This window comes from Elgaria multicarinata, chromosome 1 (assembly GCF_023053635.1).
Source record: "Elgaria multicarinata webbii isolate HBS135686 ecotype San Diego chromosome 1, rElgMul1.1.pri, whole genome shotgun sequence".
In the NCBI taxonomy this organism is placed as follows: Eukaryota; Metazoa; Chordata; class Lepidosauria; order Squamata; family Anguidae; genus Elgaria; species Elgaria multicarinata.
In genome coordinates, this window is record NC_086171.1 from 38,574,240 (window position 1) to 38,587,736 (window position 13,497).

At 43.4% G+C, this 13,497-nt stretch overlaps 1 protein-coding gene across 1 annotated transcript in view; it reads left to right on the forward strand.

Annotated features, from left to right (window-relative positions):
- Nucleotides 1–13,497, forward strand: part of XYLB (xylulokinase) — a 116,033-nt gene that overhangs the window by 37,537 nt on the left and 64,999 nt on the right. The window contains exons 12-15 of the mRNA XM_063147419.1: nucleotides 400–515; nucleotides 1,468–1,583; nucleotides 2,607–2,680; nucleotides 3,617–3,713. Coding sequence (XP_063003489.1) covers nucleotides 400–515; nucleotides 1,468–1,583; nucleotides 2,607–2,680; nucleotides 3,617–3,713 — 403 coding nt within the window. The remainder of the gene's footprint in view (nucleotides 1–399; nucleotides 516–1,467; nucleotides 1,584–2,606; nucleotides 2,681–3,616; nucleotides 3,714–13,497) is intronic.

Genomic DNA, 13,497 nt, shown 5'->3' on the forward strand with positions numbered 1-13,497 from the left:
CATCACTTGATACCACAATCATCCAGTGATGATTATGTATGTGTGAATTTACTCCACCCTTCCCCAACCTGGTGGCTGCCAAATGTTTTGGACTACAACTCTCAGCATTCCTGACCATTCACCTTGCTAGCTGGGGCTGATGAAGAGCTGAAGTCCCAAATATCTGGAGGGTACTAGGTTGGGGAAGGTTGATTTACCCTAATAAATTCTCAGATTTCATCTTCTTAACTTCTGCCCTATGTCTTACGAAGAGGCGACAAGCCAAGCTGATCCCACAGGAATCCAATTGCCTTAATGTGTAATTTAAAGATAATTAGTAGCACAAATGAATGGGTTTAATTTGATTTCGGTATTGCTTTCCATGCATATTGTGCTAGCACCTCAAATTTTCTCCCACAGATTAGCCTTGGCACCAGTGATACGTTGTTTCTCTGGATTAAAGAGCCAAAGCCTGCTTTAGAAGGTCACATCCTCTGCAGTCCTGTTGATTCCCAAGCCTACATGGCCTTGCTGTGGTAATGCACCTTTCATTGTTTTACATATGAATGCTGCCTTTATGTGTTTGCTTACGCTGATTAGCCATGGCTCCTCAAGGCCTTAGGCATAATGTTTTTCCAGTACTGCTTCCTGAGAGATAAAGATGAAGGAGACTTAACCTGAGACTTTACCTCATGAATGCAAAGCTCAGGCACTGAACTGTGGGTGCTCCCATTCATATTTGACAACACAGGTCTTTTTCTCTAATTGCTGTTGGTGTGTGTGTGTGTGTGTGTGTGTGAGAGAGAGAGAGAGAGAGAGAAGATAGAGCCTGGATCCACAGAAAACAAAGGCAGCCTAGTTGGCCATAAGAATAATGCCAGAAATCCACATAGTGTAATAGTCACCGGCATCACATCAAAAACCTATATGAAAAACCTACAGAAACTGGGCCTACCAAAATACATCCACACCAACATCCAGAAAGTTGTCATGCTTAAAACATGGTCAATAAGCAGGAAATTTCTGAATTAGTAAAAGACAGCATGACTTGGCAAAGCCCATCATGTCTGTAAGCCTTTTATGACACGCTTACACTGCTTTTTGTACTGACATCAAAATTAAGATTTAATTATACGTGGAGTAGACCTACAGAAATCAATGGGTCTTAAGTTAGTCATCTAATTTAAGTCCCGTTTTAATGGGCCTGTACTAAGTGTGACTAAATCTGGATCCGGCCTTATATGCCAGTGGGATATAAATCCAGATCCTCACTCCTGCATTCCTAGTGTGATCATATGCAGGTTTTTTCAACAGGAAGTCCTGCTAAATTCAGTAGGACTTGCTCCTAAGTGAAGGTACATAGGATTGCAGCTTTGTACTATGCTTTGCAATCCTCAAAACAACGGCGTCATTTAAAATTCTGTCTGAATTCTCCTGGGAAATGCAATTGGCCTGTTATTATAATTCTTATTTTATAATTTATTTTAGTTACAAGAATGGCTCTTTGATGAGAGAGAGGATTCGAGATGAGCTTTCCTCTGGCTCGTGGGAAGAATTCTCCAAAGCTCTAGCATCTACAGCTGTTGGAAATGATGGAAACGTGGGTGTGTATCTTGGAAGAGAGGGGAGGGGCCAGGTTTGCTTCGGTACTTAGTTCCTTTCCCGTCCCATTACCTTTGGTTCTTGTGCCAGCAAAGAATTGATTCAGGCAAGAATCTGTGCCTTTACTTGTATCAGAACAACATTGCAGCCTTCTGCCAATGCTGTCAGATGTGCTGGCTGTAACAGGCTGGCAGCAACCAGTGAAGTGACTCTCAGTAAAAGGCAGACCACTTCCCCTTGCAAACCGGTATTCCAAACCATAGTCAAACCCTGGTTTACAGTACTGGTTTGCAAGGCCAACGCAAGCCTTTGTTTGTTTTATTTGAAGTATAATGACTCCTGGGATGGCTTACATATAACCAGTTTAGAGGACACACTAAGGCACGGTGGTTAAGCACTTTGAGCTAAACATGGCTTAGCGTGTCATGTGAACCATGATTTAGCATTCCTAACCATGGTGGCTACATAACCATGGTTTAAACACGCTCGCTAAACGTTTGCTGCAAAAGGGTTAGTAGCCTAACCATGGCTTAACGTGTTGTCTGAACAGGCCTAATCTCAGCCTGCAGGTTTACATACTAAATAGATATGGTACACGAGGGAAAAGGGATGGTAGGGAAGAGGGGAAAATATAGTTTGCCAGTTCGGATGTAATGGCAGACTGTGGTTTGCCACAAACCAGGAATTAAGCAGAGCACACGAGGGGAGGAGAGAGAGGGAGGAAAAAGTAGCTAGTGTGGTGTAGTGGCTAGAGTGTTGGACTGGGAGCCAGGAAATCCAGGTTCTAGTCCCCACTCGGCCATGGAAGGAAACCCATTGGGTGACTTTGGCCCAGTCACAGACTCTCAGCCGAACCCGCCTCACAGGGTTGTTGTTGTGAGGATAGAAATGGAGAGGAGGAGGAGGAGGAACCAGCCTATGTGAACCAACCCAGTGCTTATTATCTCTCTACTCATTTGTTAGATTAAAGGTATATTAAAGGTTATCAAAGACAAACATGCCAATCTTTGTCACTTTTCATTTAGGTTTTTATTTTGATGTGATGGAGATTATCCCCGAAGCTGTGGGAATTCACAGATTCAGCACGCACAATGACAGAGTAAGAACGGCCTTCCCTGTTTGATTAAGGATTACTTCAAATATAATGAATTTCCTATGTGGCTCATACTTCCATGTAGATAAGAAGAAAATGGTCAGGTGCTACAATCTTGCACGTTCCAAAATTACACAGAAGGTACCTTTATTAGGACCAATCAAAGTGTCACAAAATAGTGCGCAAGCTTTTATGTTCTGCCGAATGTATAGAATATGGGAGTGGGACACAGGAGATTTTGATTAAATACCCATCTTAGCCTCTGACTCAACAGCAATGGCTTTGGGTTAGACACCCTCCTCTCGGCCACAAATTTCCATTTTTAAAATGGGAAGAAGTAACCACAGCCTAACCTTTGCAGGCTTGTCATGAGGATGAATGAGATAAGGATTATGAAGCACTTTGCACAACTGCAGTCTAATTCCAGCATGTAGACTTGGAAGGAAGGCCCCACCAAGTTTAACAAAACTTGTTTCCTAGTGAGTGAATGGAAGTGCATTAAAAATAATGGTTTGTATCCAATTTTAGTCTAACTTAAGTCCCATACATTTTAATAGGTCTACTCTAAGTATTGGATGCAACACCATTAAGCAAGTAGGCAGCTGCGTTGTGCTGAAATTTTGGGGACTTGGTCAATATTTGTGGAACAAGGCTTGCTTCTGATTATCCCTTGATTTTAGGATTTAAGATTATGCCAGCTGGGTCACAATTATGGGATGTACTGAGGTTATCATGAGGCTCTTGGAGGGTTATGTACCTGTCACTGAATAACTGTTGCAAGTACAGACTTTCATGGTGAAGACAAACATATGATGGACCATAAATCTGGCATTTTCTGTGTGCACATTTGAAGTCAACACTTGCACTCCCCACAAAACATGATCCCACCCATTGTATTGGATACATTCATGTTTATTTGATTTTTTTCCTCTTTCTATCCAGAGCCCAACATTTCCCAAGGAAGTGGAGATACGGGCCTTGATTGAAGGCCAATTCATGGCTAAAAGAATTCACGCTGAAAAGCTGGGATATCAAATCTGTGAGTATGCTTACAGCGTAACAATAATAAAAGAATATTAGGTTAATGCTGTCTAGGGCACAATCCTAAAACAGAAAGCCCTACATCCTCCAGCATTCCCCAGCCTGCATGATATACTGGGATCCCTTTTTTTAATGTGAACATGGTACCAAAGCAAACATGTGAAAAGAGCAACTTTTCTTTAGGCAGCATCTGTCTTTGTTCTCAGTGGCAACATTTGCTGAAATGGATTTAGAGTGCAATTCCAAATGAAGCACAGTATTCCTCTGAATACCATGTGCCCAGGACATACAACTGGAGAGCGCTATTGCCTTCATTCCCATCTTGTGAGTTTCTTGGAAACAGCTGGCTGCTGTACAGGGGATACTGGACTAGGTGGTCCAATCCGGCAGGTTTTCCTTGCATTCATATGGAGGGTTTATGGAAGCCCCACTGAAATTAGTATATCTTTCTTTGAAGCAGATATGTGTAGAATAAAGCTATGCAAATGCTAAATATCATTAAGCATTGTTATGGGGGAAATAATCCTAACACAGGCATGCTATCACACATTCAGTTTTTAGGTGATTCTTTCTCCCCAGGAGAGGGCAGTAGATCCTATCTCATGGCAGTTTTATCAGTTAAACTAGATGAATTGTGCAGTTTATTTTAATCTTTACCATACAAAGTCTCCTGATGAACCGTGTGACAAAAGTTTACCACTGGTTTCTAGCCTCAATGTAAGAATTATAGGTTGTTGTTGTTTTAGTTTCTGTATTCCTATTGTTCTAATGTGCCTTAATCAGATTTCAAGGAAAATCCTTTAGCAACGCCCTGTATCCTGTTTAGGGTTGTTGACTTAAGGATGACAAGTATGTGGGTAACTAGAACAAAAAATAAATAAAAGTGCAAACAACTCCATGGTCCGTTCTTCTGTTTTACCCTTTGATTTGTGGAGATAAAGTGAACAATTTGCATGTAACACTTCCCATCCCGTTCCTATTTTTTCACATAGACTGCTTTCTACTTTTCTTCTATGCCCCTTTTAAACAAGAATCTCAGTTTACCAGTTGCATTCCAGGTCATAGAGGGATCTAATACCTGTTTGAACTGTGTCACTCTCTGTTTGCTGCATTAGGGTGTTGCAAAGGTTCTCATGGGTTAAACTGTTGTGTGAGCTCACTAAGAAAATAATAATTCCTCACCAAGGTAACCCAAACTCAATGCTGAGAACGTATCATGCAAATATTTTGAATATATTATGTAAATATGTACATTTTGCTTATTTTGCATAATTTGTTCTCCTCCTGCTTGTCCTGAGGAAGTTGTAGACCAGTGCAGGTCATAGAAGAACTGCCTCTTGACAGGGAATTCAACTCAGTTCAACTCTCACTTTCCTTGAGGGTACTGCCTACATATTTTCAGGCTGATCTTAGCAACTGTAAGGCCAAGAGATTTACTTTTCTTCTTTTAAAAAAACGAAACCTGAGAGTTTTAAGACTCCTAGTTGTCTGCCAGACACCCAAATCGATGCTTGCATAATGCACCAATGTCCATGCAGTGGTTGTGGCACAAGAGCTTTGGCTCCTTGTTATCATGCGGCAATGGAGTGGTAGTGATGGACCCCAGAATACACACCTTTGGCCTGTATACGTGAGACTCAAGAATATGCTTCAACCTAGAACATGCACACTTTTTAATCCAGTCCGTAACCTTACTGTAAAGAAGAGAGTTAAGCAGTCACTGTGTGTAGTAGTAGTAGTAGTAATAATAATAATAATAATAATAATAATAATAATAATAATATAATACCATATATTTATTTGTTACCCGCCTCTCCCTCTAGATCGAGGCGGGGTACAACACAAATGCAAATGCCATAAAATACATATAATTAAACATTCAAAACTAATACATTTCTAAAAGCAGCACATTATTAAAAAGGTATCTTAAAATTCAACTGGGTAGGCCTGCCGGAAGAGATCAGTCTTTATAGCTTTCTTAAAATTCAGAAGACTGTTAAATTGACAAATCTCTCCCGGCAGGTCATTCCATAATCTGGGAGTGGCAAAGGTCCTGTGGGCACTAGTTGTCAGCCTTGTTTTTGTTGACTGGAGTACATTCTTCCTGGAGGACCTGAGTGTGCAGGGCGGGTTGTACGGGAGAAGGCGATCCCACAGATAAAGCTCTGGGGGCCTTGAACTGAGGACTCTGGTAGCCATACTGGAGTGTCTTCCATTCCGCATAGTGGTGGCGGTTCGCCAGAAGAGGGCGCTGCTGGCTTGGTCAACATGGTGCTTTTGCGCCACCAATGCAGCTGGCCAGAATTAGGTACTGCACTTTGCTAAGTCAGCAGTTTCCCATGCGAGGGTTTGTCCTGACTCTCTAAGTCAGGGCTGTTGAACCTGTTTCAGTCCAAGGGCTGAATGCCATTTCAGAGAAGCACTTGGGGGCCCACATTCTCATGGTAAGCAGCTCTGAAGGCAAAAGGGGACGGGGTCAAAATCCCCCAAACACTAGCATATTTTAGCCGTCCTGTCAGTTTGAACCTTCACTAGCGTTCCGCTGCAGATGAGAAAAACCTCTCTGTAATTCAAAAGCTTCCAAACTTGTTCTGTGTCAATAGAAGCTGGTTCAACAAAGGATACCATCTTGTTTATTTTGTCGTCTTATTCTCTGGAACCAACACAGCAGTGAGTTCTTATCTCATTTCATGGAACCAACATTGGAACAACACCCTGAAGTGTAACGGCATCCGGGATGCAAGATTAGTTGTCAGTGGGCTCTTGACATTTGGGAGGCATCAAACCATAGATAATTTTGTTTTATCGCTCTTTGGGGCTGTTGATTTGGCAGCATTTCAAAACTTACAACTGATGACAATACAAATCATAGTGGTTTACAGTGGAAGATTTGATAGCGATTTCTTTGTAAAACCAGTGCCTGGCAGTTCTCAAAATGAATTTGCTTATATTAGGAATGGTCACTGTTATATTAGGAATGGTTACTCCAGTATTCGAGGCAATAAGCCTGTGTGCACCAGTTGCTGGGGAACATGGGTGGGAGGGTGCTGTTGTACCATGTCCTGCTTGTTCATCCCTGGCCGATGGCTGGTTGGCCACTGTGTGAACAGAGTGCTGGACTAGATGGACCCTTGGTCTGATCCAGCATCAGGGCTCTTCTTATGTTCTTATTTAAGTTTCCACAAGTGTATTGATCCTTTACCCAGATTTTGTGTAGCCACTTGAATTTTCTTCCCTCTTCTTTCAGGAGAGAAAGAATCACTGTCTATATTCTCATACCTTTCTTGGTGCATTACAGATGTGATTTTTGGTACATCTGTACTCCTTTTAACATGCAGCTGTGGCGATTCTTTCCATGCCAACAATGTAGACATCCATTCATTGTAGATTGGCTCTCTTTATACCACTGTGAGGACTAAGGGGAAAAAAGTTACTGTTGTGGAACCACGTTTGATTAGGCACTTGGCATCAGGAGGCATGTAATTGTCGTGATGTGCAGTAGCATAGTTGAAAGTTGGGGCTAGACTGAAAATAGGAACATAGGAAGTTGCCTTATACCAAGTCAGACCATTGGCCATCTAGTCCAGTATTGTCAACACTGACTGGCAGCAGCTCTTGAGGGTGGCAAGCAGGATTTTTTTCCTACCCTACCTGGAGATGCCGGGGATTGAACCTGGGACCTTCTGAATGCAAAGCAGGCACCCTACCACTGAGCCACGGCCCCTCCCCTCCCCTCCCCTCCCCAGGCGGAAGACTGCAGCTGCCAAGTAGAAGGTCTTGGGAAGAGGCCCCAGAATGGGTTGAGACAACTCCCTTCTCCCATATTTGTTGACTTTTTTTAATTATTGCATGCTGGGAGCCAAGTGCCATTAGCTTGTCTGAAGGAGTAAGGGCATAAAGCCGCCCTGGATCAGACCAAAGGCCTATCTAGTCCAACTTTCTGTTCTGACAGTAACCAACTACAAGCCTGTGGCAAAGCCCACAAGCAGGACATGGGTGTAATAGCACCCTCCCACTTGTGTTCTCCAGTAACTGGTTCTGACATCCATGCTGCCTCTGATACTGGATGGAATATATACCCATCATGACCAGTAGTCATTGATAGCCTTACCCTCCATGATGGCCTTGTCAGGCATGTCCAGGAGCATCACACCAAGAAGGGTTCACATTGTTTTGTTGCCATCTGTGGGGAAGACTAGGAAGTTTATGGCATTCATGTGCTACTCATAGTCCCTTCTCCTGACCAATGCAGAGGATTTCTGCATAGATTCATAACTTGGGCCACAATTCACCACTCTCTTTCTCAGTTCATTTTAATGGGACTTGGGACCTCCCTGGTGAATTGTGCCCTTGGCGTCCTTTTGGGAGGCTTCCTTCAAATAACTAAGCCTCTAGACTAGGGGTGGGCAGAAGGTAGATCTTCAGATACTCGGACTTCAGCTCCCAGAAGTCCCCTGCAAGCATGGCCAGTAAACAGGAATCCTGGGAATTGAAGTCCAGAACTTCTGGATGACTACTTTCTGCCCACCTCTTCTCTAGACCAGTGGATCCCAATAGCTACAGAATCTACCTTCAACTTCATTGTGCAAGATGGGATCCATTTTAACTTTATCATATTGTTTTCAACCTTACACAATCTCTCTCTTCTTTCTCTCAGTCAGTCTTCCCTCTCATATTCTCTCCAAAAGATGGTTGTGGCACTAAAGGAACAATACACCCTAGGTAAGGATGCAGCATAGTAGTTGAGACCAATTATCTAAAGACCACAATCTCCACCCCATCCTTGAAAATATATTGATGCCTGTGAAATGCAAGTCACAATGGAACAGTTCTTTCTGGTCTATAATGACTGCTCTCTATGGTGCAGGTATGGCTTGGTAAAAGATAGGTGGAGTTACAGCCAGCAAAGTGTGGCTTCCAGTGAGGGATCTTTTTAAGCTTGTAATTTGGGAGCAGAGTGAGTGCATTTTAATGGGATTTGGAAAACATCTCTCAGGGTTATCCACCTCATTCCCATCTGGATAACTATTAAAATACATTGGGAAAAGGTATTGCTGGAATGGTTGGAGTGCTGTTGGTGTTGTAATCTTCCCAGACTCAAGTTGTGGAGATTGTGAGATTGGTATGTAACTGTTTTGCCATTTGACATCCTGCTTTCATTACCTGTTAGTCTGGCTCTGAATCTCAAATAACAATCCCTTGGACGGAATCCATGAGCCTTCAGAGACTAACAGACTTTTAATAAAAGGCCATGTCTGAGTTCATTACATAATTCACAGTCTTTTAAATTTGTATTTAATCATAAAATAAGTGTATAGGGAACTTTGAAATCCTGATTTTGCTCATAGTGCACCAGCAGTTTTACAACAGAAGTTGACTGGTATCCCATGAATTAAGTCTATCATATAAGCAAAACAATATCATTTAATGGAGTTTGAGGATTTAGTGACACCAGTTTGCTGCTGATGCCCAGACCTTTCTTTCCTTTCCATTTGAAACTGAGAATGCTGTTCAAGTTCTAAAACAGTATCAGATGTCAGTAATGGACTGGATGAGGGCAAGCAAATTGAAGCTTAATCCGGACAAGTCAGAGGTGCTCTTGGTGAATCGGAAGGAAGACTGCAGAGGAGGGATTCAACGTCTGTTATACTCCCTTTGAAGACTCAAGTTCATAGCTTGGGTGTGCTCCTGGATTCAGCTCTGTATATGGATGTCCATGTTGGCCGAACCTTGGACTTGTATGCCAACTGTTCCTGGAGATGTTAGATCTGGCCAAGGTGACACATGTCTTAGTTACATCCCATTTGGACTATTGTAACACATTCTTTGTGGGGCTGATAGGGTAGCTCCATCTCTGTTGTCCCAGCTGGCCAAGACATTTTTATTCAGACAGGCTTCTGCTGTTTAAGATATGATGTGCTGCTGAAACAGGTTTTCATCTGGTGGGTGCTCTTGTATCTTTTTATTCACATGTTTTTACTTGAGTAGGATTGCACCCTAAAAGGAGTAATGCCTCATAGTGAAAAAGTGGGCAAATGGTTGAGTTCCATATAGCTCTTCACTGGGCGGAATGGAAGGGTCTTTACAGAAACAAATCTTCATTTTGGATCCGTAATGTCTATTTGCCAAATACTGTTTTCTCTTCCAACAGTTGAGCCTAGTTCTGCACTGAGGTGGGCCTGTGCAGCTGGTGGCTTCACCATGCCAGAGAGAAAGCTAGTCTAGGCCTCTTATTCCTGGCATCAAGATTTTCTATGCAGAGGGAATGTTCTAAATGGAGGTTCATATTTATTATTTATTAAAACATTTGCATCCTGCCCTATATCACTGGGATCTTAAGGCGGCGTATAGATAAAATCGGAACAAAGTGAACATAAATATACACAGCTAAAAAAGTATTAAATAGTTATCAAATTAAAACCAGTAGAAAAAATTTAAAAGCACTAAAAATTTAAAACAATTAAAACTATGTGTGACCATATTTGTCCTGCTATAGCTGAGTCAGACTCAGCATTAAGGGTAAATTATGGGGCAATCCAAAAGGCAAGGCAAGCAGCAGGCAAATAGTCAGGCACAATGGTTTCAGCCTTGTGTGGGATCAGAAGGCAGAACTGGTCAAGAGAAAGGCAGTGGTCAAAGCACAGTATTGCCATGCAAGTAGGCGGTTTCCAGAAAAATTATCTGAGGCCCAGCCAAGGTCAAACAAAAATGAGTAGTCAGATACAATATTCAGTCCAAGAAGCATAGTCAGGCAGCAGTTCAAGAGACAGTAGCATGGAGGCTCAGTCGCAAGGCGTGGTCAGGAATACAAGGCACTGGAGCTGGTAGAACAATGTTGTTCCAAAAATGGCTAGCTTGAAACTGAAGGTTTATATAGCCAGAGCTTCCTGAGCTGCACCCAGGGCTCAGCTGCAGTATGTTACAGGCTCTCTGGCGAAAGTCGTACTCTGGAGGAGGGTGTTGCTACTGAGAAACCCTTTCCTCCTTAGGAGTCCTCCTTTGGAATCAAGCCCTTCTCACTGGCGTCCTATTGGCCCACCTCTTGAGCCAACGATGATCTTGTGGGCGATGTGGTTGGCCAGCTTCCAGCTCAGAGTCATGGCCATCTCCCCTGAGAACCCAGGCTCCCTCAGGTCTTCTAACATGGGTGGCTCCTTGGCATTGTCTGTCTCTGGGAGCTCTAGCTCCTCCTCAGAGGAGAATTCCTCCAGCAAGGGCATGATGAGTCACTCAAGTCCCTGCCTACAGTCTGAGATGGTATAGCACAGGCAAAGTTTTCCCATCTTCATGAGGACTAATCCAGGCTCATTCACTCAGCATTAGTGTGTTTTTCAGAAGTGTTATGATGCTTTTAAACTGTGGGATTGCTTTGAGGTACCAAGGTTAAGCTACTATAGGGCTGAGGCTTGTTATTGTGTACAAACCAGGAATCCTAGTTTAAAACAAACTCTAGTTGGGTTAACAGGCCAGCTAAACAACCCATGGTTTAAAGTTGGCTTGTTTAGCAGTTGACTAGAGTTTGTTTTCAGTTATGACTACTGGTTTGTACTTAATGACATGCCAGAATCATAGAATCCTGGTTGTTGTTGTTGTTGTGGTGGTGGTTGTGGTTGTGTTTCTGTACCACCGCAACTCTGAAGCTTTCCGGGTAGTTAAGTCCTCCTTCTGGCTGCGTGAGAGGAGTGCATAAGCCTGAGGTTTCGCTTGTGCTCACAGAGAATCATACCCATAGCGCTACTTCCTGGTTTAGCGCAGGGGTGGGGAAACTCAGGCCCATGGGCCAAATCTGGCCCTTCAGGGTTTGGCAGACGACCATGCTCACTTCCCATGGCCTCGCCCACTTTTGCTTGGCTGCCAATCGTTTGGAAGCTTCCCAGCTTTTGCACAGTTTTTCTCCATTCTAAAAGGCTGGAGTGCCTCTCTTCGTTACTGGCAGTAAAGCGCTGTAAGCTAAAATATGCCGGTATTTGGGGTGTTTTGGCTCCACCCCCTTTGCGTTTGGCCTCACCAAACCCTGAGAGCTTCTCCAAAATTGAATTTGGCCCTTAAGCTGAACGAGGCCCCGTACCCCTGTTTTAGCATTACATGCAAACTGGAGGAATGTTTGAATGCTTCCCCCATATTAAAAGTGCTGATGGGGGTATGTGGAAAACTAACATGTCGGGTGTGTGTGGAGAGAAGGGGAGACTAGGCCAGGACCCATTGCTCTGATACTCTACTTTTCCGTTTACAGGGTTGGTTGTTTTTACGTGGGGGCACATTCAAATCTGAAATCCCCAGCTTGAGTATGAAGTGGTACAGTCCTAGGAAAGCTGCTTTATCTCCAGGCGCAGATCAGCCCTCAGAAACATTTGGGGAAACCTTACATAATGTATTGTGAGTGGCTGTTCACTCGCTCATCTTCACCTTTGCATACCTTTTACTCAAAGGAGGAGGCCGAAGGGGGCTTTTAAAAAAAGAATGGAGGTAGGGGCAGAAAGTTGTCTTTGAGCTTCTCTACACACAGGAAAAATCCTGCGCCTTACCATGGTTTTCAGCCTCACAGCAATCCCACCATCGCAACGCACTCCTTCATATGTGACCAAGTGATTTGTTCCCTTCTCTGAAAGGCCCCATTGTGTTTTAATGAGTCAACGCCATCTAGTGGTGGAGAGATTCTGCTTTTTCTTGATATTACCACGTTATCTGCTGGTTTTTTTTGAATGCACGATTTCCAGGCGATAGCGCAGGAAACGTCTTGGCTGTTAACGACGTCGTGTAACGGACCCACAAACTTCCGTGAGTGGGCGATCATGAGCATGTTATAAATCGCTCTTTGCGCTACAGAGGTTAAACTCCTGAGATGCTGAAGATGCAGCTTGGAAATCTTACAGAGCAATTGATTTCTTTGTGGCTGGTGAGCCGTTTGCTTTTGAGAGCTGTACAGTTGTACAGCTGTTTCTGGCCACCGTTCCGCATTTGAAGGAGTTGTGTTTCAGTGTGAGCAGCAACATGTCAAATTCTTTTCCTATCACGTTCTTTGTATTCACTGCTGAAGAGTTATGGCTACCTGCGTCGTAACTAATGTTGTTCCTCCTTAGATGAGGTGAAGAACTCTGCAATGAGGCCATTCTGTAATTGCATACAGATTAAATCAATGACTTTTCCTTTTTTTTTTTGTCCGGAGGGACTTGCAGTTCTCAAAGACAATCAATGCTAACATGTTGCCCTGGTTGCCAGTTTCTCTCTTGCCATTCTCTGAGCTCTCATTGTGTTTCGGCAGCTTGTCGCTGGCTATTGTGTCTGACTCATTCTGTGTGTTTTTTAAATGGTGCTCAGGAACATGGTGTCAGTGAAAATGTACAATTTGGTAAACATATTTAAATCGTTAATGGCCGTGCCTTTTTGTTCCTGAAAAAAGAACGCAGGTATAAATCTCCAAAATACATAGATACATACATGCATGCACATGCACAAGTGTAGGAACCATCTCTTGGCAGGATGGACCTGTTTGAAAGAGGAACGATGTAGCAAAAGGTAGCGTGGTACTAGCAGCATCCTTGACAGAGTCCAGATATTACCGTCACGCCTGTCTGGAGCAGCTGTACATGTGCCGTGCGGCTGCTCAATGCGCAGTGCAGATCATGCATGTCAGAAAGCGCATTGAATGTGCCGTTGACCCGTGCATGGATTTGCAGCCGTTCTCATATGGCTTAAGCCACAAAGACCTCTCAGTGGGGTTGTTTGTATAACTTGGAGGCAAACCGATGGCAGTTTTCTTGGTAGATGCAGCTCCTGCCAAG